Genomic DNA, 26,164 nt, shown 5'->3' with positions numbered 1-26,164 from the left:
AAAGTACCCAACTGTCGTACTTGAGTACGAGTAAAGATAGCTTAATAGAACATGACTCAAGTAAAAGTAAAAGTCACCCTGTAAAAGTCACCCAGTAAAATACTACTTGAGTCAAAGTCTAAAAGTATTTGGTTTTAAATATACTTTAGTATCAAAAGTAAATGTAATTGCTAAAATATACTGAAGTATAAAAAATAAAAGTATAAATCATTTCAAATTCCTTATATTAAGCAAACCAGACGGTACGATTTTCTTGTTTTTTAAATTTGCGGATAGCCAGGGGCAAACTCCAACACTCAGACATCATTTACAAATGAAGCATGTGTGTTTAGTGAGTCCACCAGATCAGAGGCAGTAGGGATGACCAGGGATGTTCTCTTGAAAAGTGTGTGAATTTGACAATTTTCCTGTCCTGCTAAGCATTCAAAATGCAAAGAGTGCTTTTGGGTGTCAGGGAAAATGTATGGAGTAAAAAGTATATTTTCTTTAGGAATGTAGTGGAGTAAAAGTCAAAAATATAAATATAAATAGTAAAGTAAAGTACAGATACTTAAGTAGTACTTTAAAGTATTTATACTTAAGTACTTTAAACCACTGCTTCAAACTATGTCTAGCTTATTGGTTGGTATAGCCCAGTAATACCGATTGCCTAATATAATGGGCCACGCTCTGCACTTTATTGTGATGTTTTATTGATAACGACCTAGTTTATTAAAAGTGTATTTCTTTACATATAGCCTACACAATAGCATTCAATTTACCAGTATTGGTGTAAACTTTCTAAACAAATGCTGTTATAAATAATACAATATTTAAAATAAAAGTATGTCAAATTATCCATATATATTTTTTAAAGGTAACTCTCAACCCCAATTTCAGCCTTTGCCCAAAATGCATTTAGGTGAGAAGGTACTCCCAACCCCACTTTTACATCCGAACAAATAATAGTTTGTTTTCTTTAAGCCAATATATATATATATTTTTTAGTTCATATACAGTGACATGCGTTGTGGCCTATGGAATGGGTGTAGTAAAAGGCCAGCAACATTCCATATTATTCAGTGCCCCATGAAATGACACCATATAGATTCTACAGACCCTACTGAGTACTCCCAACCCCACATTTACATCAGCATAAAGAATCGTTTTTTTCTTCACTATAAGCCCAATATTGTCAACATACAACCCCCCCCCCCCCATAAATTCCTTCTTGCATTTGCGTATAAGCACAATAAAAATCGACATTGATTAAAATGTTATATCTTTTGAATTAGTTATCCACCTTGCAATGTTTTGAAATGCGGCCTTTTATTTTGAAGGTTTCAACATTACCATAGGAAAGTGAGGTCATTGTTAGTGCTGCTAGCAGAATAGTAGTGCAGCTTCCTACATAGGGTCTTCATCAAAAAAGAACCATGGCGGCCACTGAAATAGCTAGGCAAGCGGTGAGTACTATAGTTAAGGATGATTTTCTTGCTTTTTTTGGCTAGGGCACCGTTGTAGCTTGCAAAAATTATTAATTTTGATAAGTATTGGGTGAATTTAACTCAAACAGCATGGATAGATGTCGGTGGAAAGCCCCTCTCACCATGGTTGTTGCACCGTTTTTTATAGGCTAGCTCGATATCAAATTACCTCTATTAGAACGTTATTATCGTAATGATACAATTTATCTAGATATATATCGCTCATTACGAAACCGCAGGATTGATAAAAATACAAATTATTACGAACATTCGATAGTCTCCATTTGCACGCATGCGTTCGCATTTTTGGTTATCGTTGCTATCCAGTATCCTCATAATTTCTCAATTTCTCAATTAAATCTATCTATACTTCACATTGATATGCTATTTAAGGATATTATGACTGTATATTTTATTCTGGACATTTCAATTTGCATACATATCCGCCATCTCTCGTTGGTTCGATTCTGTTAGTAGCCTATAGCGTTGTTTCTGGTCCTGTCAGCCCTGTTACTTTGTTTGCTGGGCGTTGTCTGATGTGCATAACGAATCATATAGGGTACAACTGGGTGGGAATTATTAATATTTGTATATAATATAGACCTAAATAATAACGAGGGTAATATGGATTCATCAAAAGTGGTTTAATTAATTTCAGAATGTGAGAGTGAAGTAGACTTGAAAAGTCACTGGTTGAAGGATTGGTAGTAGCCTAAAGGCCGGCAGATGGCGATATTGAGTCGTTTAAACCATCAATACCGGATCAATATCGCCATCTGCCGGCCTTTGGGCTAGATTGGTAGGCTAACGTAAATAGGTTTTCCGGTTATGTTCGCCTACATGAACGCTTTTTTGTGTGCAGTTAATTCAACCGAAATGTCTAAATGAATGGACGAGAACAACAAGCATTATGTAATTGTGCAACGCAGATGTGTCTTTGATCCCAAGTAGGCCTTGGGTTTGGGAATGCTGCACATGTAGGCCAGCTGAGGAGTGTTTGTTGAGTCAAGAAAAACCATCTGTTTAACTAATAGCCTTTCAGCTGTTTAAACACAATTCTAACTATACAAATGACAACTGTTTACCCCAGTCTGCATAACTATTTTCAACCTCTCCTCTTTTAGCTGAGTGGATTTTGCAGTCTGCCTCAAAGCCACTATATATTTTAAAAACATTTAGGCCTTTTAGTGGTGTGGTTGCTTCAGTTGATTCACTATTGAGGGCATGCTTGGCAGTTCCATGTAATCTAAATTCCTTGCATTCCTGCTCACATCACCACCCTGTGCAGTTCAAGAAGCAGAGAATGTGTGATGATGCTAGCTTCCTTCATGCACACACACACACACACACACACACACACACGTTTGTTTTACTGACTTTGTGGGGATCTAACCCAAACCCTAATTGTACCCCTAAACCTAACCCATAAGCCTTTTTCCTTGTGGGGACCTGCGAAATGTCCCCACTTGTATGAATTTTCCTTGTTTTACTAACCTTGTGTGCACTTCTGGTCCCCACAAGGATAGTAAAAACACATACACACACACACACACACATTCCATATTAGACCCTTATGGATTTAGGGTCTACAACATTTTCGATGGGACTCGTAGGATCCATGTCCTCCTGTATCAAGTTGGGTCATTTGTTATAATACATTTATAACGTGGAATTGTTACTCTCACACAAACATGCCATCGTTCTACTGTGCATGGCTTGTTTTCAACACCTGTACAGCCTGTAACTCTTCAAATGTGATGTTTTACTTTCCATATATGGACATCGTGGTTTCAACAGTCTAGACTGCTGTATGCAAATATGTCAGCAGGAAACAGGAAGTGTATCACAGCTAGAGCACCAGAGAAATTAGCTGACAAGAATTATCTTGGTAGAATACAATGGAATGGGTCTGGCAAAAAAAGCTACATTAAGCTTAAACCATAGAAGATTGTAGCTATGGTTAACTCTTCAGTTTGTGCCTTAAAAACTGTACTACCAGTAGTTGTGGAAGTCAATGTTTGAAATGTCACATTTCTGTGTCGGCTGGTCCTGCATGAAATGTGTAAACTGAAGTGAAATAATAATATTATGATCAGCCTATGTTTACCTAAGTTACGATAGCCTTATCCATACCACCCCAGTTTCATATGCATCTGCGATTATACCCGGTTGTTAATGATTAATTACACATCTTTACTCAGTGTTTCTAATTTCAAAGTCATTCTCTTGTCTTTAGGGAGAAGGTGCTCGTGCCGTCCCTCTAGCCGGCCATGTCGGCTTTGATAGCATGCCCGACCAGCTGGTCAACAAGTCTGTCAACCACGGCTTCTGCTTCAACATCCTCTGTGTTGGTGAGTGTGTCATGCGTAAAACCTCCCTTTTTTTCTCCTGAAGGCAAAATGGGAGCCCTTCTCTGCCGCAATGTAGGCCTATGTCAGGCGTTTCCACTGTAGATGCAAACCCAATCCATTCTGTCTTTGACCCACTTTGGTTGCTTCTCACTGGTCAGTAGTCAACTCTGATTACCGTAGCTAATTCATCTTCCGTCAGTCAAGCTATCGTCTGGGACTGCGCGTAGAAATGAAGCCCCTAAAATGATTCCAGTCAAGTGTAATTCTGCATCTCCCCCCAATAATTTCAAAGCAATAGACAATAGACATGTGTGTAGTCCCCTGTAGTTCAGTTGGTAGAGCACGGTGCTTGCAATGCCAGGGTTGTGGGTTCGTTTCCCACGGGGGGGGCGCGCAGTATGAAAATGTATGCACTCACTAACTGTAAGTCGCTCTGGATAAGAGCGTCTGCTGAAATGACTTAAAATGTAAATGTATATTTCACTCCCTATATTACGGTCTGTCTGTTACAGGATCTCAGAATGAAATGTGTATGCCATATGCCTCATTTTGAGGCTGTATACAACTTAGCTGAATGGTATTTGGGCATCATTGACAGATAGTTTTCATATTTATCTATTATGGTGAAATGGTCTGGTTATGAAGCATGTTGTCTTTAAGCCTTATTTTGATTTACAGTGGTTTGTGAAAGTATTCACCCCCCTTGGCATTTTTCCTATTTTGTTGCCTTACAACCAGGAGTTAAAATGGATTTTGGGGGGGTTTGTATCATTTGATTTACACAACATGCCTATCACTTTGAAGATGCAAAATATTTTTGGGGGTGAAACAAACAAGAAATAAGACAAAAAAACAGAACTTGAGCATGCATAACTATTCACCCCCCCAAAGTCAATACTTTGTAGAGCCACCTTTTGCAGCAATTACAGGTGCAAGTCTCTTGGGGTATGTCTCTATAAGCTTGGCACATCTAGCCACTGGGATTTTTGCCCATTCTTCAAGGCAAAACTGCTCCAGCTCCTTCAAGTTGGATGGGTTCTGCTGGTGTACAGCAATCTTTGTCATACCACAGATTCTCAATTGGATTGAGGTCTGGGCTTTGACTAAACCAATCAAGTGTTGCTTTAGCAGTATGCTTAGGGTAATTGTACTGCTGGAAGGTGAACCTCCGTCCCAGTCTCAAATCTCTGGAAAACTGAAACAGGTTTCCCTCAATAATTTCCCTGTATTTAGCGCCATCCATCATTCCTTCAATTCTGACCAGTTTCCCAGTCCCTGCTGATAAAACACATCCCCACAGCATGATGCTGCCACCACCATGCTTCACTGTGGGGATGGTGTTCTCGGGGTGATGAGAGGTGTTGTGTTTGCGCCAGACATAGCGTTTTCCTTGATGGCCAAAAAGCTCAATTTTAGTCTCTTTAGTACCTTCTTCCATATGTTTGGGGAGTCTCCCACATGGCTTTTGGCGAACACCAAACGTGTTTGCTTATTTTTTTCTTTAAGCAATGGCTTTTTTCTGGCCACTCTTCCGTAAAGCCCAGCTCTGTGGAGTGTACGGCTTAAAGTGGTCCTATGGACAGATACTCCAATCTCCGCTGTGGAGCTTTGCAGCTCCTTCAGGGTTATCTTTGGTCTCTTTGTTGCCTCTGATTAATGCCCTCCTTGCCTGGTCTGTGAGTTTTGGTGGGCGGCCCTTTCTTGGCAGGTTTGTTGTGGTGCCATATTCTTTCCATTTTTTAATAATGGATTTAATGGTGCTCCGTGGGATGTTCAAAGTTTCTGATATTTTTTTATAACCCAACCCTGATCTGTACTTCTCCACAACTTTGTCCCTGACCTGTTTGGAGAGCTCCTTGGTCTTCATGGTGTCGCTTGCTTGGTGGTGCCCCTTGCTTAGTGGTGTTGCAGACTCTGGGGCCTTTCAGAACAGGTGTATATATACTGAGATCATGTGACACCTAGATTGCACACAGGTGGACTTTATTTAACTAATTATGTGACTTCTGACGGTAATTGGTTGCACCAGATCTTATTTAGGGGCTTCATAGCAAAGGGGGTGAATACATATGCATGCACCACTTTTCCATTATTTATTTTTTAGACGTTTTTGAAACAAGTTATTATTTTTATTTCACTTCACCAATTTGGACTATTTTGTGTGTGTCCATTACATGAAATCCAAATAAAAATCCATTTAAATTACAGGTTGTAATGCAACAAAATAGGAAAAACGCCAAGGGTGATGAATACTTTTGCAAGGCACTGTATATGTTTAAACCAAATGGTCAATTTTGTAAATTTTGTTGAAAGTAGGAAACAGAATACAATCCCCTCTCCATTTTACACACTCTGAATTACTAGAAAGCTATCCGTGGCAATCAAAACATTCCAAAGCAATGGCAGAAGCCAAACGAACCTCTATTATTACAGCCTACTCTAAAGTCAGATAAAGCAAAACAGTTGTAAACTGCACAGGCCTACAGCTCAAAGCCCAGAAATGCGATCCGGAGGCTTGTGGCTGTGGTCTAAACAAAACAGCAAGAACTGAATTGAGAGCAAAAAAAATTCTGCTGTAGTACAGCCCCATTAGGATTCATCATAACTGCTGTTTTTCTTCACAAGACTTAGATTAAAGAAAAATGCTTTTTGCTGGTACATTCAAATGTAAACCTTTTGATGTCAGGACCCCATCTTTAGCATGAGGTTCAGCATGGGTCCCTACCAAGCGAGATGCTCATAGCTTTGTTCAGCCCTGACAAGTTTCTATAAGGATGATGGGAGACCACAGAAACCTCTCGACAAAGTCCTGAGGTAGACTCTCTCTCTCTCTCTCTGAGACACAGGCACTGTGCTGTTCCATTCTATCCCCCTTTTACTATTTAGTGTGCACTCAGAGTGAAACCCTGATGCGCTGTGAATAGAAGGCTACTGGCGTTGGCAGTGTACCGCTCTGCTTGCTCCGTGTGTATATGTGGTGTCAGATGAACAGAAATAGGCCTAGGTCTGCATCCCAAATGGCTCCCTATATAGTGAACTACTTTTGACCCAAAACATTTTCTGGCACTGGGAGAGGAAGGCAGCTGACTCACTCGACTGATAGCTTCGAACAGTATGAGTTTGTCAGAACGCATCAGGACATCCGTGACTCAGACCCTTGCTGCCCTTTTTTCCCATGGTCTGCTCCAGATATCAACCATGGTGAACATAGGATTAGCTTGTTGTTGCGCTGCCCTACTTCAAGATGTCACATTCAATGTAGTTCCTCTTAAAGGCACCCAAGTTATTAAACGTTTCTACGGCGTATCTTTTTTTTATTCCATTGAAAAGCTCCTCTCCTGCCAAAAGCAGCAGAGAAGCCAGAGGGAGGGGTTCACACGCCAAATTTATGAAGATGTGAAAAATGGGAAGTGTCCATATAATGTACATTCTGGTGGCATAGAGAGATCTGCTCTGCAGCCCGAGTCCAGATTGTAGAACTGTAGTCTTTTCAACAGGGATGTACAGTACTAAATCCTGTAATGTACAGTATGTTCTTTTTATTATTATTCTGACAATGGCCCAATCTGGGATATTCCCTGATGTTCAATGGCCATTTCCATTAATGATATAATGTAGCCTATACCCATTGATTCTTGAAGAATATAGCTTATAAATGCCCAATGAGCTTAGTACAACTATCTCACACAAACTCAAAGTCCAGATACAGAGTCCACAGAAAAAGGACACAATAGTGAATTAACTGAAGATGTGTGTTTTAGGGGAAACGGGCCTTGGTAAGTCCACTCTTATGGACACCCTGTTCAACACCAAGTTCGAGGGCGAGCCCACCCAGCACAACCAGCCGGGCGTGCAGCTCAAGTCCAACACCTACGAGCTCCAGGAGAGCAACGTGCGCCTCAAGCTGACCGTGGTCAACACTGTGGGCTTCGGAGACCAGATTAACAAAGAGGACAGGTGAGAGACAATGATGTAGATAAACATATGAATATACTGTGTGTGTGTGTGTGTGCATGTATGTATGACTTTGGTAAGAGAGCCCCAGGTTCCTCTTCATGTGTCTAAGAGATGTTTAGATTGTACAATAACTTATGGGTCGCATTCATTAGGCACAAAACAGAAGAAAACGAATGAATACGATCCTGGTGTTTATATACCGCTACCAAGAATATGTTATCTTTCACGGCATTGATCGTTTGTGAATGTCACTCATTAATTGTGCATGCTTGAGATGCCCCCTATGAAGTGTGGACTTGAGGTCGCCCCCTCTGGAGTCTAGTAGAACATCAGGGACCACTCTTATTATCCCACTCCCATACCTTTATGAAAACAGACAATAGAAATATCAGCAGTCTGACACTTGAGCCAGGAGTCTTCAGGGCTAAATCATACTGTTTTGTCTGTGGGGAAAGGAGGACTGCTCTACCTGTCACTTTTCCCCACTGATGGAAACGTTCTAGTCAACATGGGATCTAATTGTCTCCACTCTCTCTCCCTCCTGTCATGTGATCCTCATTCCTCGTCATGAGAGATCACAGAGAGAGGATTGGATGATGTCATGTGAGCGCCAGTGTGAGCTAAGGGCTAGCAGTTAGTGGCATCCATCCCAAGTTCTGCCTGATGACTCCCAGCTAATGAGACCCAGCTCAGCTGAATGAGGGATCAGCAGGTTCCTTATAGGGAGCTGAGCTGTACTCACTTAGCGAGCTAGCTACCTCTCATTGACTACACTCTGGGATTACAAAACAAACTGGCTTTAATCTCTCACTTAAGAGATGCTTTACAACACCTTCTGATATTATATGGTGGTGGAACTGTCTTGATTTTGAGTGAGACATTTTTAAAAAGGCAAAGGGATAGCTACCTTTGAACCGTTCATAGACAATAGTAAGATACTTTCTCTTTTAGGTGCTCCGCTGTCATAAACCTAGTTTCCTTATTACCTGTTTATCATGCGTTTATAACACATTAATAACCCATTAAGTTTTTCTCTCCTCAGCTACAAGTCTATTGTGGAGTTTATCGACACCCAGTTCGAGGCCTATCTGCAGGAGGAGCTGAAAATCAAGCGCACGTTACACAGCTACCACGACACTCGCATCCACGCCTGCCTGTACTTCATCGCGCCCACCGGACACTCCCTCAAGTCCCTGGACCTGGTCACTATGAAGAAACTGGACAGCAAGGTGAGCTGCGACGCTAGCTAATTACACTATGATTCCAATGGATCAGTGGGTTAAATTCCTGCATGGGCCAGATATAGTATACTAAGTTGGCCTATATGTGTCACTGTCAATGTTGGCTTCTCTGTAAGTCACTTTGGCTAAAGATATCTGCTAAATTACCATATTACGCGATCCATTTATTGAACTCTGCTGATTTTGAAGTGTCACTTGAAAAGCAGTCTCCCTAATATGATGGGAACCTCAGTCGAAGAGTCATATTTTTGTCATAGCTATTTATAAAATGCAGGGGGGGAAAGAGAGAGCTCTCTAGCCTCAAGACGATGTCAATATGTAGATGCAAGGCATCATCGATGTCGTCACAGAGCACTTCATCATCATTTCACGGTGGCTCATAAACTATTTCCACACACTTTGCACGCTCACAGATGCGCTCCTGTCCTGTGACAGCGTCGGTGTAGGTCAGCCGTAAAACGCAGGCCCTTGATCGTCACGGTGACCGCTCACTCAATTTTCCTAATGCCACCTCAAAAAGCCCTATTTGCATAGAGACTTCCTGGATTTTGAAGAAAGGGGCTCCTCAATGTTTGCCAGAGCAGCTGTATCCTACCCACCTCTCAGTCTCTCACAACAGTGTGATCTTTGATCCAGAGCAGAAGCCTCCCTGTGTATACATCACACAGCTCTTAGCATCAGCCCAGCATCATAGCTACTAGCGACTGTAAAGCCCTCTATAGGGGTGTCCAAGGGCCAATGCTAGTGGATGGCGTTTGAGGCTGGCCAAAGTGAGTGAAAAAAAAGTTGGTTGCGTAGGAGGAAGTGCAGTGTCTCTTGAGTTTATGGGCGACAAGTGGTGGTGGGTGGATGTTTGACAAAGACCCCCCTGCCTCCTTGTGCCTCTTCAGTCATGTGGGCTCCATTGAAGCGGATATTTGGACATACTGTATCTCTTCCCTCCCTCTCTCTTCATGTTCTGCTTCTGTTTGCACCAAACATGGGGGCTGGAGGTAGTGTTTCTTCTAAGCTAGCTGGATCAGTAGGCTCTCATCATTAACAATGTGTTTGGAGAGCTCTTCACGAGATGGAGCATGCGTTGGAGGTTCACTAGTACTACTCTCTCTTACTGCTCTGCGCTACCAGTTAAAAAAAATAATCTTTACTTCGTTCCAAGCTCTGATTATGTCGGAAATGCACATAGATGGGCCCGAATTGAAAATGCACAAACATTCCTGAAGCTAGTAGAGACTAGAGGTGTTCAGATTTAAAAAGACAAGCTACATTTTTTGTTTTCATATCCGGCTAGATGATATCCCTGCTTTTGACCAAGGCACAAGGCATCCAGAGAAACGTAAGGAAGGGAGGGTAGGCCCAGATCTCAGGGTCTATTTACATCCTGTCTTGGCCAGATGTTCTCCACTTGTCTCAGGAGGTTTAGCTAGATAGCTGTGATGTCCTGGCTGCATAAGAGATGCTCGCAAATACTTATTTGCCTCATTAAAATGCAAATCAATTTATAACATTTTTGACATGTGTTTTTCTGGATTTTTGTTGTTGTTATTCTGTCTCTCACTGTTCAAATAAACCTACCATTAAAATTATAGACTAATCATTTCTTTGTCAGTGGGCAAACGTACAAAATCAGCAGGGGATCAAATACTTTTTTCCCTCACTGTACATATTACCTCAATTACCTCGACTAACCGGTGCCTCCACATATTGACTCTGTACCGGTACCCCCTGTATATAGCCTCCTTACTGTTATTTTATTTTACTGCTGCTCTTTAATTATTTGTTTTTTACTTATCTATTTTTTACTTAACATTTATTTTTCTTAAAACTGCATTGTTGGTTAAGGGCTTGTAAGTAAGCATTTCACTGTTGTATTCGGCACATGTGGCAAATCTTTTTTTCTTTTATTTGAATGCACCGTATGTGCTTATTATAGATTAAGCTTATTCCTGTACTTAAAATAATTCTCAGTGGAGAAGCTCCATCGAAGGGCTTTTTAGTCCAGGACTAGGCTTCGTCTTTATCTGGGAAACCAACCCTTAATGTTTGGAGCTGAGAGAGGTTTTGGATGAAATAACCATATAATTATTTATGGGCTCTGTTTGAAAGTAGACCCAATTTAAACAAGTTAGTTTCAGTTGTTGTTTTGTCCTGGTGAAAGTGTAGTGTTGTAAATTGCATTTGTCATGAGCCTCAAAGCCAATCCTTATTTAGCTATATCCCAAAGTGTAGGCATTATTTGTTCGCACAGTCTTCAAAATAATTGTGATTCAGTATGCTTTTATCTTGATGCAAGTCCGTAAGGTATTACAAGATCTGTGTTATTTGTATGTATTTTGATGGATTGTTTTGTCTATATGCGCCATACATAATTTCCTCATTAGCGGATAGCCTAATAACGTTTTAGAATCTAATTCAATCTCCTCAAATGACAGGTCAACATCATCCCCATCATCGCCAAATCAGACGCCATCTCCAAGAGCGAGCTGACCAAGTTCAAGATCAAGATCACCAGTGAGCTGGTCAGCAACGGCGTTCAGATCTACCAGTTCCCCACCGACGACGAGACGGTGGCAGAGATCAACTCCACCATGAACGTAAGCTAACCCTTCTCTGATGCCGCTCATTTTAGTTCAGTAGCATTTCAGCAAATTTTATCAATACAGACTTTTTAGTTATAGTTGAGAACTATAAGTATGACTGACATGGTTTGATTAGGGAGAAAATCATATAATACGATACTTGATTGTCTGTTTTCATGGAAGATATTTTTGTGAGGACAGGCACATTAGAAAACAATATACATACAATACAGTGGACAGAATCATTACAGTAGATATAGTTGTGTATCTGTACCCCTCATGTGAGAATCCTTTCACTATGAGTTCTGGGTCATTTATTCAGTTAATACTCAGAACAACATGCAACACTAGAACAGGATACAAGCACCATCTGTGTCCACACAGGGAGGGGACAGTACAGTCCAGGACAGTGTAGGACAATCAGCTAGCTCTCGCTACAGGAAGCTCTCAGTGTGGGAAAGGGCCCCTGGCCACTGACAACAGGGCCAGGGCTAAATGAGCGGACCATGAGGAGTGACAAGCGAGTAGAGCATGCCAATGCTTCTGACTGAGCACTGAGCAGAACCCAGCTGATTTGCGTTAGTCAATTAGCTCTCGAGGCTCTCGCCCTCCGTTCTCACAACGATGCTTCCACTCTGGCAGAAAGGTCACCAACCCGACCACTTCAGTGAGAAGCACTCCCTGTCTATGAAAATGAGCTATTGTTGTTGGATGTAGGGAACGTATATCAATTTGCTATTGTAGGCCTAACTTGACATGTCACATATAGTTCACTTTGTAATTGGTTCACTCTGCAATTGGTTTGCCTGTCAAGAGATATGCTCCAATTGATCCAAATCTAAACAAATAAATAATGAAGTTATGTAATAGAATCCTTTATTCCTTCGGCTCCGCAGGGCCATTTGCCGTTCGCCGTTGTGGGAAGCACGGAGGAAGTAAAGATCGGCAACAAGATGGTGAAAGCGCGGCAGTACCCCTGGGGAACGGTGCAGGGTAAGCTAGGTCACGTATCACAGAGGAAATGATAGGGGGATCCTCCCGCCACCGTTTCCCTCCCACTCAACTCCCTAAACAACAGCATTCATACCGTCAAGAGGGAATCCATCACTGCTGCTTATGTAATCTCATTCATGTTTGTCTATTTAACACTACATGCCTCCACTCTTGCATAAATGTATGACCAACAGCAGCTGTTGCTTGAGTCATGTCACTTAGATGGGGAGTAACCGAATTCCATGTCACAAATGTTTGAGGATTCTATGGATTTATCGATTTATCGCAAACAAGTCAGTAATGCTTGAAAAGTGGTAGATTGTGAAACCTGTGACGATTATCAGAGAAAGTCACTGACTTACCATAGGAAGATAAATGTGAAATGTCTCGTATTCTCAGTATATCAAATTATAAGATATTAGAATTAGATGACACTTCCTCCATATCCCCACACCTTATCAGCTGTCAATTTGTAATTTGGTTCCCTATGGTGTGCTCGTACGTATGTCGATTTAGGCTGTGTGTGGATACGTGGGGGGGTTGTATGAACTAGCCTTGTCCTCACATGGAACACAAATACAATAGTTGTGGCCCAAGGCTGTCTCTGACGTTGTGCTCCACGCTCTACTCAGTTCACTCTATGGGGTGTCTGTGTCTGTGTGTGTGTGTTTGTCGTCGGCAGTGGAGAATGAGAACCACTGTGACTTTGTGAAGCTGCGGGAGATGCTGATCCGGGTGAACATGGAGGACCTGCGGGAGCAGACCCACACGCGTCACTACGAGCTCTACCGCCGCTGCAAGCTGGAGGAGATGGGCTTCAAGGACACGGACCCCGACTGCAAACCCTTCAGGTGCGGCTGTTTCCCTTCCTATTTCCTCCTCGCTTCCAGTTTCCTCTTTACTCCCTACATCCTTCCAAGACCGCGTCACAATTCTCCACCCTGCACATTTGCTGTCATGGATGTAGCTCGTTACACTTGTATTCGGGTTGAAAATGGCAGATTTGGATACTGATAAGCGCCTAAATTGGAACGCAGTGGCTGTACAGTAACAGAGCTCAGGGTCTCCACGTCACAGCGCTGTATGGGTTTTGACTGACAGCTGTTCTGAACTTGAGCACCGCGCTCGACAAGAAGTTGCCCCCATCCCTCCCAATAATTGGGCAACTTTTGCAAATGTTTTGTTGTCTGAATGAGGGAAAATCTTTAAATTAAGAGGACTCAATGTATTTTGAAAGATGAGACATTGAGGATTATAATAAATACCGCTTTGATGTCATACAAGCAAGCCAAACACCTGTGAGTCCAAATGTCCACTTCATATTTCCATATCATAAAACTCATGTCATATACAGGGTCAACGTTTATGATCACTATGTTTGATATACAGTTACAAGTTGACATGGCGTTATACCCTGGGTTGTCCTGAACAGAATGAGCCTATGTTTGTTTTATTGTGAAGAACGTTTGCAGTGGACCATGCATCTGAATGCACTCATGACTCCATTCTATGCGCACCAAAATTACGATCTGCTTCTCTGAATTGCCTTGTGAAAGCCTAACACTGTAAGATCGTATTTATAATGGACAGATTGCGATTTATAATGGTCCATTTTTGGATTGTGTAAACAACAACAGTAATTGTGTAAAGGCGGGAATGCAGGGCTGTGTTCCAAACAAAACAACTACAAGTGTGCTTGCTCTAGTTCCTCAACGGCACAGCTAGGAGAGCTAAAAAAAAACACATAGTTGAAGACTCTTTGAGTCATAAAAGTGCATTGAAATTACTTAGGAACTGAGCACACTTTGGAGAGGTGTGTGGCCACTTGGAGACACCAGTTAGTGCTCTCACTCAAACCTGTGTCATTTTTCTGTCTTATGTTGCACCTACCCCACATTTTCCAAGAATATTCTTATCATGTCATTGAATGTATCCAGAGTATTTGCAGATTTCGTTATCAACAAATGTGCCGAAAAGTACAGTAAATGTTAAATGCAGATAAAACCAACAGTGTAATGTTTGGATTCAGTCTTGTGTCAACTGTTGTGTCCTCACTTTTAGTCTAATAATTTTCCCAGAATCTCCAAACTGTTCCCTTTTTAATTGCTACCATGGTTATTTCTTCTGTAAGAAACATTTCAATTTAGCCCTATCCAAATAGGCCAATTCCCACGAGTGTAAGGTTTTTTTTAACAATGGTTGAAACTCCCTCAAGCCAATGCTAACATCATTTCAGTGCTTTAAAATCCACGCCAAGGAGTGTGCACTACTTTCCACTTCCTACCACCCCCTTAGTTAATGAAAATCACTTGTTGCATTCTGATTTCAATTACACTCTGCTGTAATTCACTGTAATGTGAATGTAGGGACATAGTTCTAACATGTATAACTTAATTTATGACTTTCCTCTTTCTGTGTGGACCCCAGTCTGCAGGAGACGTACGAGGCCAAGAGGAACGAGTTCATGGGCGACCTGCAGAAGAAGGAGGAGGAGATGAGGCAGATGTTTGTCCAGAGAGTTAAGGAAAAGGAAGCCGAACTGAAGGAGGCCGAGAAAGAGGTGTGTGTGTGTGTGTGTGTGTGTGTGTACAGGAAGGTTTCTCCATTACCAGTTAATGCTTTAATTCTGCCACATCATCACCAATCCTACCAACCTAACAAGAACTAGGGTTACATGTGCGACATCTCTATTTGTACTCAAAGCTACAGATACATTTACATCAGATACCACACCTTTTAAATGAGTTTCTATCTAAGACGTGAGTTATCTCCCACGCCACACAGCTGCACGAGAAGTTTGACCGGCTCAAGAAGCTGCACCAGGATGAGAAGAAGAAGCTGGAGGACAAGAAGAAATCGCTGGATGACGAGCTCAACGGCTTCAAGCAGAAAAAGACGGCCGCCGAGCTCCTGCAGTCCCAGGCCCAGCAGGCAGGGGGCTCCACCACACTCAAGAGGGACAAGGAGAGGAAAAAGTAAGTATCTCCTTCCACATTCACCTCCCTCCTCCTCACACAGCAGGCAGTGTTCAGGGTCATGTTCATTAGGCACCGAAACGGAAGAGAACGGACCGAAACAGGGAGAGACTACCTGGACTTGTCAAATGAGAAACGCTCATTTTCATGTTCCATAGCGAAACGTTTTAACACGTTTTCTGTTGCGTGAACACCACCCAGCTATCCTTGAGGATTCCTTAGGGATACTGGACCGGAGCATTCTGGATGTTACAACCTGATCTAGGAGGAACAAAGAACAACTGGATAAATTGTCACTAGTGTTTTCCAGGCAGGGCGCAAAGGCCCTCAAATCAACATTTAGGGCCTCATTAACCAAAATGCCCACCTAAACAATAATACAGGAAACACTAGGTCTTTAATTCCACTTAGAATTCCACTTAGAATGCCATCTCTAAATGATATTTACTCAACATAATGAGTAAATGTATTACTGTCCCTCCCTATGTATATTTGGTGATACAGAGGATTTACTAATGAAAATATAAATGATGTATGTATGTGGAGCACTTTACTGGTGCACGATGCTGTACACTGTTGTTGCAAAAGCTGCACCTCAGATATGAAGATGCCTGGCACACACCACACGGAAACAAATGACAAACTCATTAATCAAAGCTTTCATTTGCCTTATGTCGATGCATTTCTAGGAACTCTTTGCCTGACCACCGCTTTGGCTTGTCCCATTAATGTCACCGAGCATTGAGTGGTTTCTCTCCCCAGTCTAATGGATTAGCGATAACCAACGAGCTGACTCTGGTTACATTGAAATGGAGGAGCAATAGATGTAGAGATGCTCCCTAAGGCTTAGTTTAGCAGTCTAGCAAGCATTTGCTCTCAAGCCTTTAGAACTATGGTAAAGAGGTGGACTTGCTATTTTTCTCCCCCAAAATGAACACGAATATGCACCAGAAATTAGGATCACTGTCACTTTTAATATGATTTTAGATTGTTTTCTATATATCTTTATCACACAGAGGACTATAGTTAGTAATATCCTCAACCCTACTCTAGTCCTCAACGTAAACCAGATTAATCTAGATTAGATGTAGTATTACAGTAATCTGATTGTATTGACCCCAGGCTAGTGACATTGCTGGTATAGGCCTATATCCCATAGGAATGTTGGTTAAGTCATTGTGACAGTTTGTTTTACCTTTAGTATCAGGCTACTGTAGTAGGGCCGTGTTGACAGTTAGATAGGTTGTTGACGTGGGTCCCTTCATGTTGGTAATCACTCCTGGTTGTGTATTCAAACTGATGTGAGCCCTGCCACCTGCCCTGTTAGAAAGGACGAAGACACTTGCACTGAGAAAGGTTCTTTTTTTAAATTCTAAATTATTGTCTTTACAGTTCTTCTGTCATTTCTCTCCGCTATCTCTGAACTCTGTAGTTTTTCCTCCTCACAGGGTTCTCTTCACTCTCCATCCCTTTCACTTAATGTTTCTGGGTGACTGATCAAAACATTATTGGCCAGTTTCCCGGACACAGATTAAGCATTGACCTAGACTAAAAGCCTAGCTTAGTCTTGTCTGAGAAACCGGCCCTATGAATGCTAGTTAGTACTTCATCATTTGCTTAACCTTTGAATCCCAAACTTGGCCTCTCTATTTCCTTATCTTGTTCAAAACATAAGCCTGTAGATAGCTTGGGCTACAAAACAATGTTTTATTCAGTCACCAAAGGACATGAGCATGGCATGTTTTAATGAGTGGTGTAGATGTGACATGGAGAATGTGTATGTGCTGACGCATTCAAGACAACTCGGAACTCGGAAACTCAAATGTCCTTGGAAACTCGTTGTAGAAAGATAAGGACCGAGTTTCCCACTTGGAAAATATCTGAATCAACCAATAGAGGTTCCAAGTTTTTGAGTTGTCTTGAATGCACCATATGTCTCCCATGAGTGCATGTGTCACCTATGTTGCATCCATGCTGTTTTACAGTTAACTCCTCCCCCACTTGCTGCATGCTGCATGAGACATCTTGTCCTGGTAAGGCATGCTCACTCAACTGTTCCCCTGGTAACCAATGACAAAAAGCACATCGATCGAGATATATATATATTTATTTTTTGACATGTAAATCAGATGTCAGTTAAACACATATTTGAACTTAAATGAGAAGGACAAGGAAGTCCTCAAATGTAATTACTTTTTCAAATTGATTTAAATAAGTCTTAACTTCTAGCAGCTGTTAGAAATACAGGCAACATCTGTACAGTAGGCCTACTTTCAATACATATTAGTTCACATTTTATACTAATCAGACCTGGGTTCAAATATATGTGTATTTGAGTATCTGGTATTTCAAATACTTTTTTCTGTGTATTGGAGTATTTTCAAATACATAGCCCAAGTACTTTTATTTAAGTATTTTAATTGTTATTTGTAAAAAACAAATAGTCTACCAAATAGTTTTTGAGAGCATTTTCAAATACTATTTTCAAATACACTACATGACCCAAGGTATGTGGACACCTGCTCGTCGAACATCTCATTCCAAAATCATGGGCATTAATATGGAGTTGGTCCCCCCCCTTTGCTGCTATAACAGCCTCCACTCTTCTGGGAAGGCTTTCCACTAGATGTTGGAACATTACTGCGGGGACTTGCTTCCATTCAGCCACAAGCATTGGTGAGATCGGGCACTGATGTTGGGCGATTAGGCCTGGCTCGCATTCAGCGTTCCAATTCATCCCAAAGGTGTTCGATGGGGTTGAGGTCAGGGCTCTGTACAGGCCAGTCAAGTTATTCCACACCAATCTCGACAAACCATTTCTGTATGGACGTCGCTTTGTGCACGGGGGCATTGTCATGCTGAAACAGGAAAGGGCCTTCCCCAAACTGTTGGCACAAATCTGGAAGCACAGGATTGTCTAGAATGTTATTGTATGCTGTAGCATTAAGATTTCCCTTCACTGGAACTAAGGGACCTAGCCAGAACCATGAAAAACAGCCCCAGACCATTGTTCCTCCTCCACCAAACTTTACAGTTGGCACTATGCATTGGGGCAGGTAGCGTTCTCCTGGCATCCGCCAAACCCAGATTCGTCCGCCGGATTGCCAGATGGTGAAGCGTGATTCATCACTTCAGAGAACGCGTTTCCACTGCTCCAGAGTCCAATGGCTGTAGGCTTTACACCACTCCAGCCAACACTTGGCATTGCGCATGGTGATCTTAGACTTGAGTGCGGCTGCTCGGCCATGGAAACCCATTTCATGAAGCTCCCGACGAACAGTTGTTTCCAGAGGCAGTTTGGAACTCGGAAGTGAGTGTTGCAAGTTTGGTGGAGGAGGAATAATGGTCTGGGGCTGTTTTTCATGGTTCGGCTAGGCCCCTTAGTTCCAGTGAAGGGAAATCTTAACGCTACAGCATACAATGACATACTGTGCTTCCAACTTTGTGGCAACAGTTTGGGGAAGGCCCTTTCCTGTTTCTGCATGACAATGCCCCCGTGCACAAAACGAGGTCCATACAGAAATGGTTTGTCGAGATTGGTGTGGAAGAACTTGACTGGCCTGCACAGAGCCCTGACCTCAACATACTGCACAGAGCCCTGACATACTTTTGGTCATGTTGTGTACATTAAAATATTCAACTTGTCTTTTCAAAAAAAATATATCTGAATACTTACTTTGAATGTATGTGAAAGTTATTGAGATATTTAAAACAGTATTTGAACGCAGGTCTGATACTAATTCAATGCATCAAATCTTTGTAACAAATCATATGTAACATTTATAGTGTTGGTACATTTTATTAATGTCTGTATCCACCCATGGCTTATCTGAAGATGACATCACTGCCGCAGCAGTGGATCATGTCCTGTGGTTGGCTGTGCCCGTGCCAGCCTCTAAAAGAGTCTAAAATTAAATCACCAAGTTTATCAGCCCCTGTCTGATGTACTCCCCCATCTGCCCTCTGAAACCACAACCATCTGCTTTTGTGGTCCACCCCTGCCCTTCCCGGCCCTGCCTAGCCACTACACAAAGAGCATTCAGAGAGAGCTCAGCAGACACTGCAGGATCGCGCTAGTCCGCCGTTTAGCCTTAGAGTCAATTCTTGTGTATGGGGATTGTTTATATAATTTTTTTGTTGAACCTTCAGCTATTTGACACCTAGCTGTTTGTTGAGAAAAAAGAACAACAATGAGAGCTATGCTATTTGTACAGATTCAGCCATAGGGGAGAGAGGGTGGGATAGGAAGACATCTGTCTTGCTGTCTGTAAACTGCTGCTCCTGGGCTGGCTCATCTTCAAGACCTTTTAGTTAAATGTGATGAAAAACAGCCTGCTGTCTCAGCGTTGCTGTGTCATTCTGGACTACGGTCACAGGAAATGAGCAGTGTGAAATGAACAGACAAATCAACCATAGAGACAGACTGCATTTTTCTAAGGCCCTGTAGAAGCAACTTGAGAATGGATCGGTGAATTATTATAATAGTCAATTCAGGATAAATTATCAAGTTTGTAATAATCACGTATCCCTCCCTAGTTAATCTCGGAAACAAAAATGTTGCTAGCTAGCAACGTTTTTATTCATTTATTTCCACTAGACGATTTAGCGTGGTTAACATTGACGTGTTAGTCCATTAGGTAAGTAGCCTTACACAAGGCCCGAATGGCTAATAGGAGCAGGAGCCTATCTCCTGTTACTGTAGAATGAGGCAGCTTGATGTACAAGGACACCCCCTGGACAGGACGCTAGTTTATCGCAGGACCTTACCTCCAATATATCTCCTTAATGCTGAGTGCCAAGCAGAGACTCATCGGGTCCCATTTTTACAGTCCTTGGTATGACTCGGACAGGAACTCCAAACCTTCTAATCTCAGGGTGGACGCTCTAACCACAAGGCCACTGATTTGGTGTGTTAGGCTATTAGCCTACCAAATACATTTAGTTTCAACAGATACTCTAAATCTCCCCACCTCTGTCTTATTAACAGTAACAACCGTAACACATGTTCCTTTCGACATTACATTTGACCAATAACGTGAATGATTCTGTCATTTGATTAACAAGTATGTCTACTAGTGTTGTTAACGCGTAATGGTCCTTTTCTCTATTTCCAGTTCAGGATTCCTGTAGAAAAGTGCTCCCTCCCTCAGCCAGCTGTGAATGAGTTTTCACCCCATCCTTGGCAGTGCCATGCTGTTCTCTGTGCCCTCCTGTCCTCCCCCTTTCCCCCATTCCCAAACCCCACACATGTCCCTGCTCTGAGGAAGAATCCAGCCATTACTGTGAATAGGAATCCTTGACTCGAACGCATGCTTATTTTGTACGTTTTTACAAGCCATCATTCTGCGTTTGCCTGTTTATTTTTTTATGTTGGAAAGTAGACATTCTCTTTTTGTTGACCTGTTCCGCATGATTGAGTGTGCTTTTAACTTTAACATGCGCAACTACTGTTTTGACGGGCAGGAGTTTGTGGAGGCTAAGGTGAAACGCACATCAGCTATGGTCTGACCAAGCGAGTGGTGTGTGGCGTGTAATCCGTGCTCATTACATAGACTTAGCAGGGGTAGCATATTGACATTCATGTTTCATACTACCACTATTCTACTCACTCCAACGGTATCCTAAACCACTTGAGATTATGAAGATGTGCACTGATATCGTATTGGTATACAATGCATAATTTATTGAAAATAAAGACACAATCGTAGTATGTTTTAAATGAGGGCATGTTGTCCACCGCCCATCGAGAGTAGCCTGGTCCCAGATCTGTTTGTGCTTTTGCCTACTCCAAACATGGCATGACTGTGAGTGACAGGGAGTTGGCATGATAGCGCAAACAAACTGGCGCTGAGGCTATGAAGACTGTGAGTGTTAATAGTCAACTGCTGATGTTATTTCATCTTAGCCTGGTGCATGTGCAGATATGAATGCTTTCTTGTCATCTCTTTGCCATACCTCATTGTTTTTAATACATTTTATGCTATCTGCATACTTATTAGCTTTTCACATTTACACATTTTACACAAATGTGATTTTGTATATTTCTAGTGCAATTGTGACCTTTTGATAAAAATAAAATAAATACATTTAAAAGCACATTTTAAGCCATTTAAACAAATAACATTCATGTAGGGATCAGTATTCCACTTGTATCAGTGTTACACAAAAATACTTAATATCCAAAGGAAATAAAGGGTGAATTTAACCAAATATTTCAGCTGTGGCCACGATTATTGTGTATGAAATGTATAATGAAGCAGTATTTTAAACATACAGGATGTGAGTGGGTTCTGAACGTGATGATATTAGGGTTTCACATAGATTCTAATAACAGTTGAAAACACTGGATTTGGTCTAGATATTTAACTCATTCAAGGGCTTTGAGATATCACGCCATTGTTATTGTCAAAACAACTCTCCTTACAGAGCTGTACAGAGCGAAATTGTCTGCGAACCTGAATTCATAGGGCTGGATCCTGACTTGGACTTTCGCATTAATTATGCATTGAAGTCAATAGGACACTTGCATGAGCATTTAAGTTAGGTGCACAAATGTCAAGTTAGTATTCAGCCTTATAGTGCTGCACTGCTTTTGTCCAAACAGACAAGCAGTCATTCTCAATTCCTCCTAGAGAAACAAGATTGGAACACTCCTTTGTTTGGCAGATGAGTTTGAGCGCCAATGAGATTGTGGTTTCTATTTTCAACTCGACTTCCTTCACATCTGTGTCTTGAGGACAGGATGTTTTATCAGAAAAATATTTAGTACAACCACCACACCACCCTCCAAAAACATGTCTATGTCCTTGCTCAATATAATCGACATGCCTTTGTACGGTGACACAGGTCGGACAGTTGGTCTGATGAGTCAAATGTCCACAGATATAGGCATTTTGTTTTCGTCTAAATGTATTGAAATGAGTCGCTTGCGTACTTACACATTATTGTGCAGGGGTGTAGTAGGTATGGTTTACAACTTCTCACAATCCCTTCTCAAGTTGCTCTTTGTCTCAATGTCTCTGGGGAACTGTTGTCCTAAGCTCAATGGGTTGGCAGGGTGTGCCTTGGTGTGTTGTGTCATTCATACAAACTGTGCTTTAGTTCCCCTGCTCACTGCTCTGTGTGTATTTACCTTTCCTTTGCAGTAATCCCTGGCTCTGCACTGAGTAGGTGCTTCCACCCTCAAGCTTTGCTAAGGGACCAGGCTTTGTGGGTAGCAGGTACCCCAAGGCTGAGGAGAGGCATTGTGACCCCACCCTTCTGGGTTAAAAAACAAACATTCATTTGCTTTATGTATTAACAAAAGAATACCCCTATCTGTATTTCATTGCTTCTCAATGTGCTCGCTGTGTGGCTAAATCTGTCTTTTACCTATGGCTATGCTTTTTTTGTCATGTCGTGTTTTTGCGGTGCTGACTTTGACTAATATCACCATTTGCGTTTTGCTTCTATAGGGATAGATATTTAGGGTCCATGTTTTTGTTGTGTACTTCACTTGGTAGTTTTTCCATCATTATTAGGTTTAAGATCGTCTGTTTGATTTATTAACTGACACTGAATACCTTTTTTGTATTTACAGAGAACATAATATCTGCTGCGAGCAGTTCTCAATGAGACTTAATAAACAATTTATTCAATGTTTTAAATCAGTATTATGCTCAAATTGAATTGGTCAACTCAAGTACTGTAGTATGTTATTATATTAGTAGCTATTTTTAGCTTACAACACGGACATTGCATTTGTAACAGAGTTAGTGTCAGTAACCCTTGTTTCTTATTTATCTTGAACCTTGCCTTCTGGTAGGCACTGTTGCTTTCCCTGACTGCTTGGGCATCTCTTGTAACCTTGCATTTGTCTCCTTTCTCTCTAGCTTCTTTTAATCTGTCTTGGCCACATGTCTGAAGAGGGGATTGCAGCTTCAACAAGAACTAAGCACCCATTTCCTCTTCCTGTCTTTTCTCACTGCATCAACCTTTTTTAACTTCCATCTCATCTGCTTTGTTGAACATGGCCATATGTGGGCTTCACATGGTATTTTTTGGATAGTTTACGTTTTGTCACCTAATCAAGGTACACTTTGGCAAGTGGGAGTCCTTCACTCTTTAATATTTTGCAGATCTGTCTTGGTGTATGAATGAACAAAGCTGTGCTCAGGTAGGATTCTAAACGGTTGTTCAAGAGAAAAACATCTAATCAATAGTTTCATCATACCATTTGTGACAGAGCCAAGACTCTGGATTAATGTATATTGAAATACAGTATTCTTTGTTCACAGCATAGATTGTTTCATTGCAACTTAGAAGAGCCAAAGACATATTCATGTCAAGCACTTATTTAGTGAAAACACCTTTTCTGTACTGAAATACCATGTAGGTCACATTTAATGCCCTTTATGCATTGTGCTTTAACTACCATCAACCTATTCTGTATTTTGCATGTCTTATGCTCTTTTAAAAAAAATTTCATCACCTCTGTGATTTTGACCTTTTGCTCCACATAGTTGTTTTCTCCCCTAACAGTTCCGTTTTGCACTCTTTCACATTAGATTATTGTTTGGACCAGTTTTATCTTGTGTATTACTACTTGTAATGTGCAGTTTACACCCCTCTCCACAATTTGTGGCACCCATATTGCCAAATATTACAATGAGATGGAGTTGAATGCTAGATACAGATAGATACTCATGCATTTGTATAATTTATAAGGATATATTTTGTGTATTGAAGTGGAGACCTGTTTATGAAATATGATCTTTGGACGTGACTCTTCTCTCTGTGTAAAGTTACATTTTGGCGTAAGAAGTTGCCATACATTTTTCTATCGTCTGACATAATCACCCCTCCCTAGTCAATTACTTGTCCACACCACAAATTAATGATAAAATACGTGATTGTAGTTTGATTCCATTGATGTACATTTTCAATAAAATTATGAAGATAAAGTGTGTATTTGTTTTTTATGCCAAATGACTTAGTTGTGCAAATAATAAACATTGAGGACAGGTTATACAGTATATTCACTTATTAAAATGAACCCACATTTTTTGTACACTTCAAAAGTGAAGAGGAAGACTGCCACCTTCTGGTTAACAGGGGGATGGGGTAAAACCTATAGTTATTCTAAAAGTATTAGCTAGCTATTTAAAATATATACTGAACAAATATAAAAATGCAACATTAAACAATTTCAACGATTTTACTGAGTTACAGTTCATATAAGGAAATCAGTCAATTGAAATAAATACATCAGGCCTTAATCTATGGAATTCACATGACTGGGAATACAGATATGCATCTGTTGGTCACAGATACCTTAAAAGAAAGGTAGGGGTGTGGATCAGAACTAGTCAGTATCTGGTGTGACCACCATTTGCCTCATGCAGCGCGACACATCTCTTTTGCATAGAGTTGATCAGGCTGTTGATTGTGGCCTGTGAAATGTTGTCCCACTCCTCTTCAATGGCTGTGCGAAGTTGCTGGTTATTGGCAGGAACTGGAACACGCTGTTGTACACGTCGATCCAGAGCATCCCAAACATGCTCAATGGGTGACATGTCTGGTGAGTATGCAGGCCATGGAAGAACTGGGACATTTTCAGCTTCCAGGAATTGTGTACAGACCCTTGCGACATGGGGCCGTGCATTATCATGCTGAAACATGCTACAATAAGAAATTATGATCAATAACATCAAAGGTTGCACTGAAATCTAAAATTACAGCTTCAACTATCATCTTATTATATGAATGGCACGACAATGGGCCTCAGGATCTCGTCATGGTATCGCTGTGCATTCAAATTGACATCAATAAAATGCAGTTGTGTTCGTTGACCGTAGCTTATGCCTGCCCATACCATAACCCCACCGCCACCATGGGGCACTCGATCTGTTCACGACGTTGACATCAACAAACCGCCCACCCACGCGACGCCATACACGTGGTCTGCGGTTGTGAGGCCGGTTGGACATACTGTCAAATTCTCTAAAACAACGGCAGCGGCTTATTAACATTAAATTATCTGGCAACAGCTCTGGTGGATATTCCTACTGTCAGCATGCCAATTGCATACTCCCTCAAAACTTGAGACATCTGTGGCATTGTGTTGTGTGACAAAACTGCACATTTTAGAGTGGCCTTTCATTGTCCCCAGCACAAGGTGCAACTGTATAATGATCACGCTGTTTAATCAGCTTCTTGATATGCCACACCTGTCAGGTGGATGGATTATCTTGGCAAAGGAGAAATGCTCACTAACAGGGATGTAAACACATTTTTGAGAGAAATAAGCTTTTTGTGTGTATGAAACATTTATGGGATCTTTTATTTCAGCTCATGAAACATGGGACCAACACTACATGTTGCGTTTATATTTTTGTAAAGTGTATCATATATATAAAAAAGATTGACTAAATATATATATACACATACAGCTGTGGAAAACATTAAGAGACCACTGCAAATGTTTCTTAAATCAGCATTTCTAAATGTATGACAGCCATTCCATTCCAGTGTCTGTTGAATTCCAACACAGGCACACCTCATTCTACTGAATTAGGTACTGATTAGGTGATCACCTGAACAAAATCTTATTTAATGAGGAAAAGT

General features: G+C 41.3%; 1 protein-coding gene across 4 annotated transcripts; it reads left to right on the top strand.

Moving 5' to 3' along the window:
• Positions 1-1,365: 1,365 nt before the first annotated feature.
• On the top strand, positions 1,366-24,501 carry LOC121535052 (septin-6). 4 transcript variants are annotated; one of them, XM_041841768.2, is made up of 11 exons: positions 1,366-1,445; positions 3,703-3,817; positions 7,579-7,774; positions 8,817-9,003; positions 11,445-11,606; positions 12,488-12,584; positions 13,267-13,435; positions 15,012-15,144; positions 15,369-15,559; positions 17,545-17,592; positions 20,674-21,771. In XM_041841768.2, the coding sequence occupies exons 1-10, from the start codon at positions 1,416-1,418 to the stop codon at positions 17,546-17,548; spliced, it is 1,284 nt and encodes a 427-aa protein (XP_041697702.2). In that variant the 5' UTR covers positions 1,366-1,415; the 3' UTR covers positions 17,549-17,592; positions 20,674-21,771. The 4 variants fall into 4 exon arrangements, with proteins under 4 accessions (XP_041697702.2, XP_041697694.2, XP_041697678.2 ...); XM_041841760.2 differs by lacking the exons at positions 17,545-17,592; positions 20,674-21,771 and adding an exon at positions 23,431-24,501; XM_041841744.2 differs by lacking the exons at positions 17,545-17,592; positions 20,674-21,771 and adding an exon at positions 22,705-24,501.
• The last annotated feature ends 1,663 nt before the right edge of the window (positions 24,502-26,164 follow it).

This window comes from Coregonus clupeaformis, chromosome 2 (genome assembly GCF_020615455.1).
Source record: "Coregonus clupeaformis isolate EN_2021a chromosome 2, ASM2061545v1, whole genome shotgun sequence".
In the NCBI taxonomy this organism is placed as follows: Eukaryota; Metazoa; Chordata; class Actinopteri; order Salmoniformes; family Salmonidae; genus Coregonus; species Coregonus clupeaformis.
This window is presented reverse-complemented; position numbering and strand designations above follow the sequence as displayed.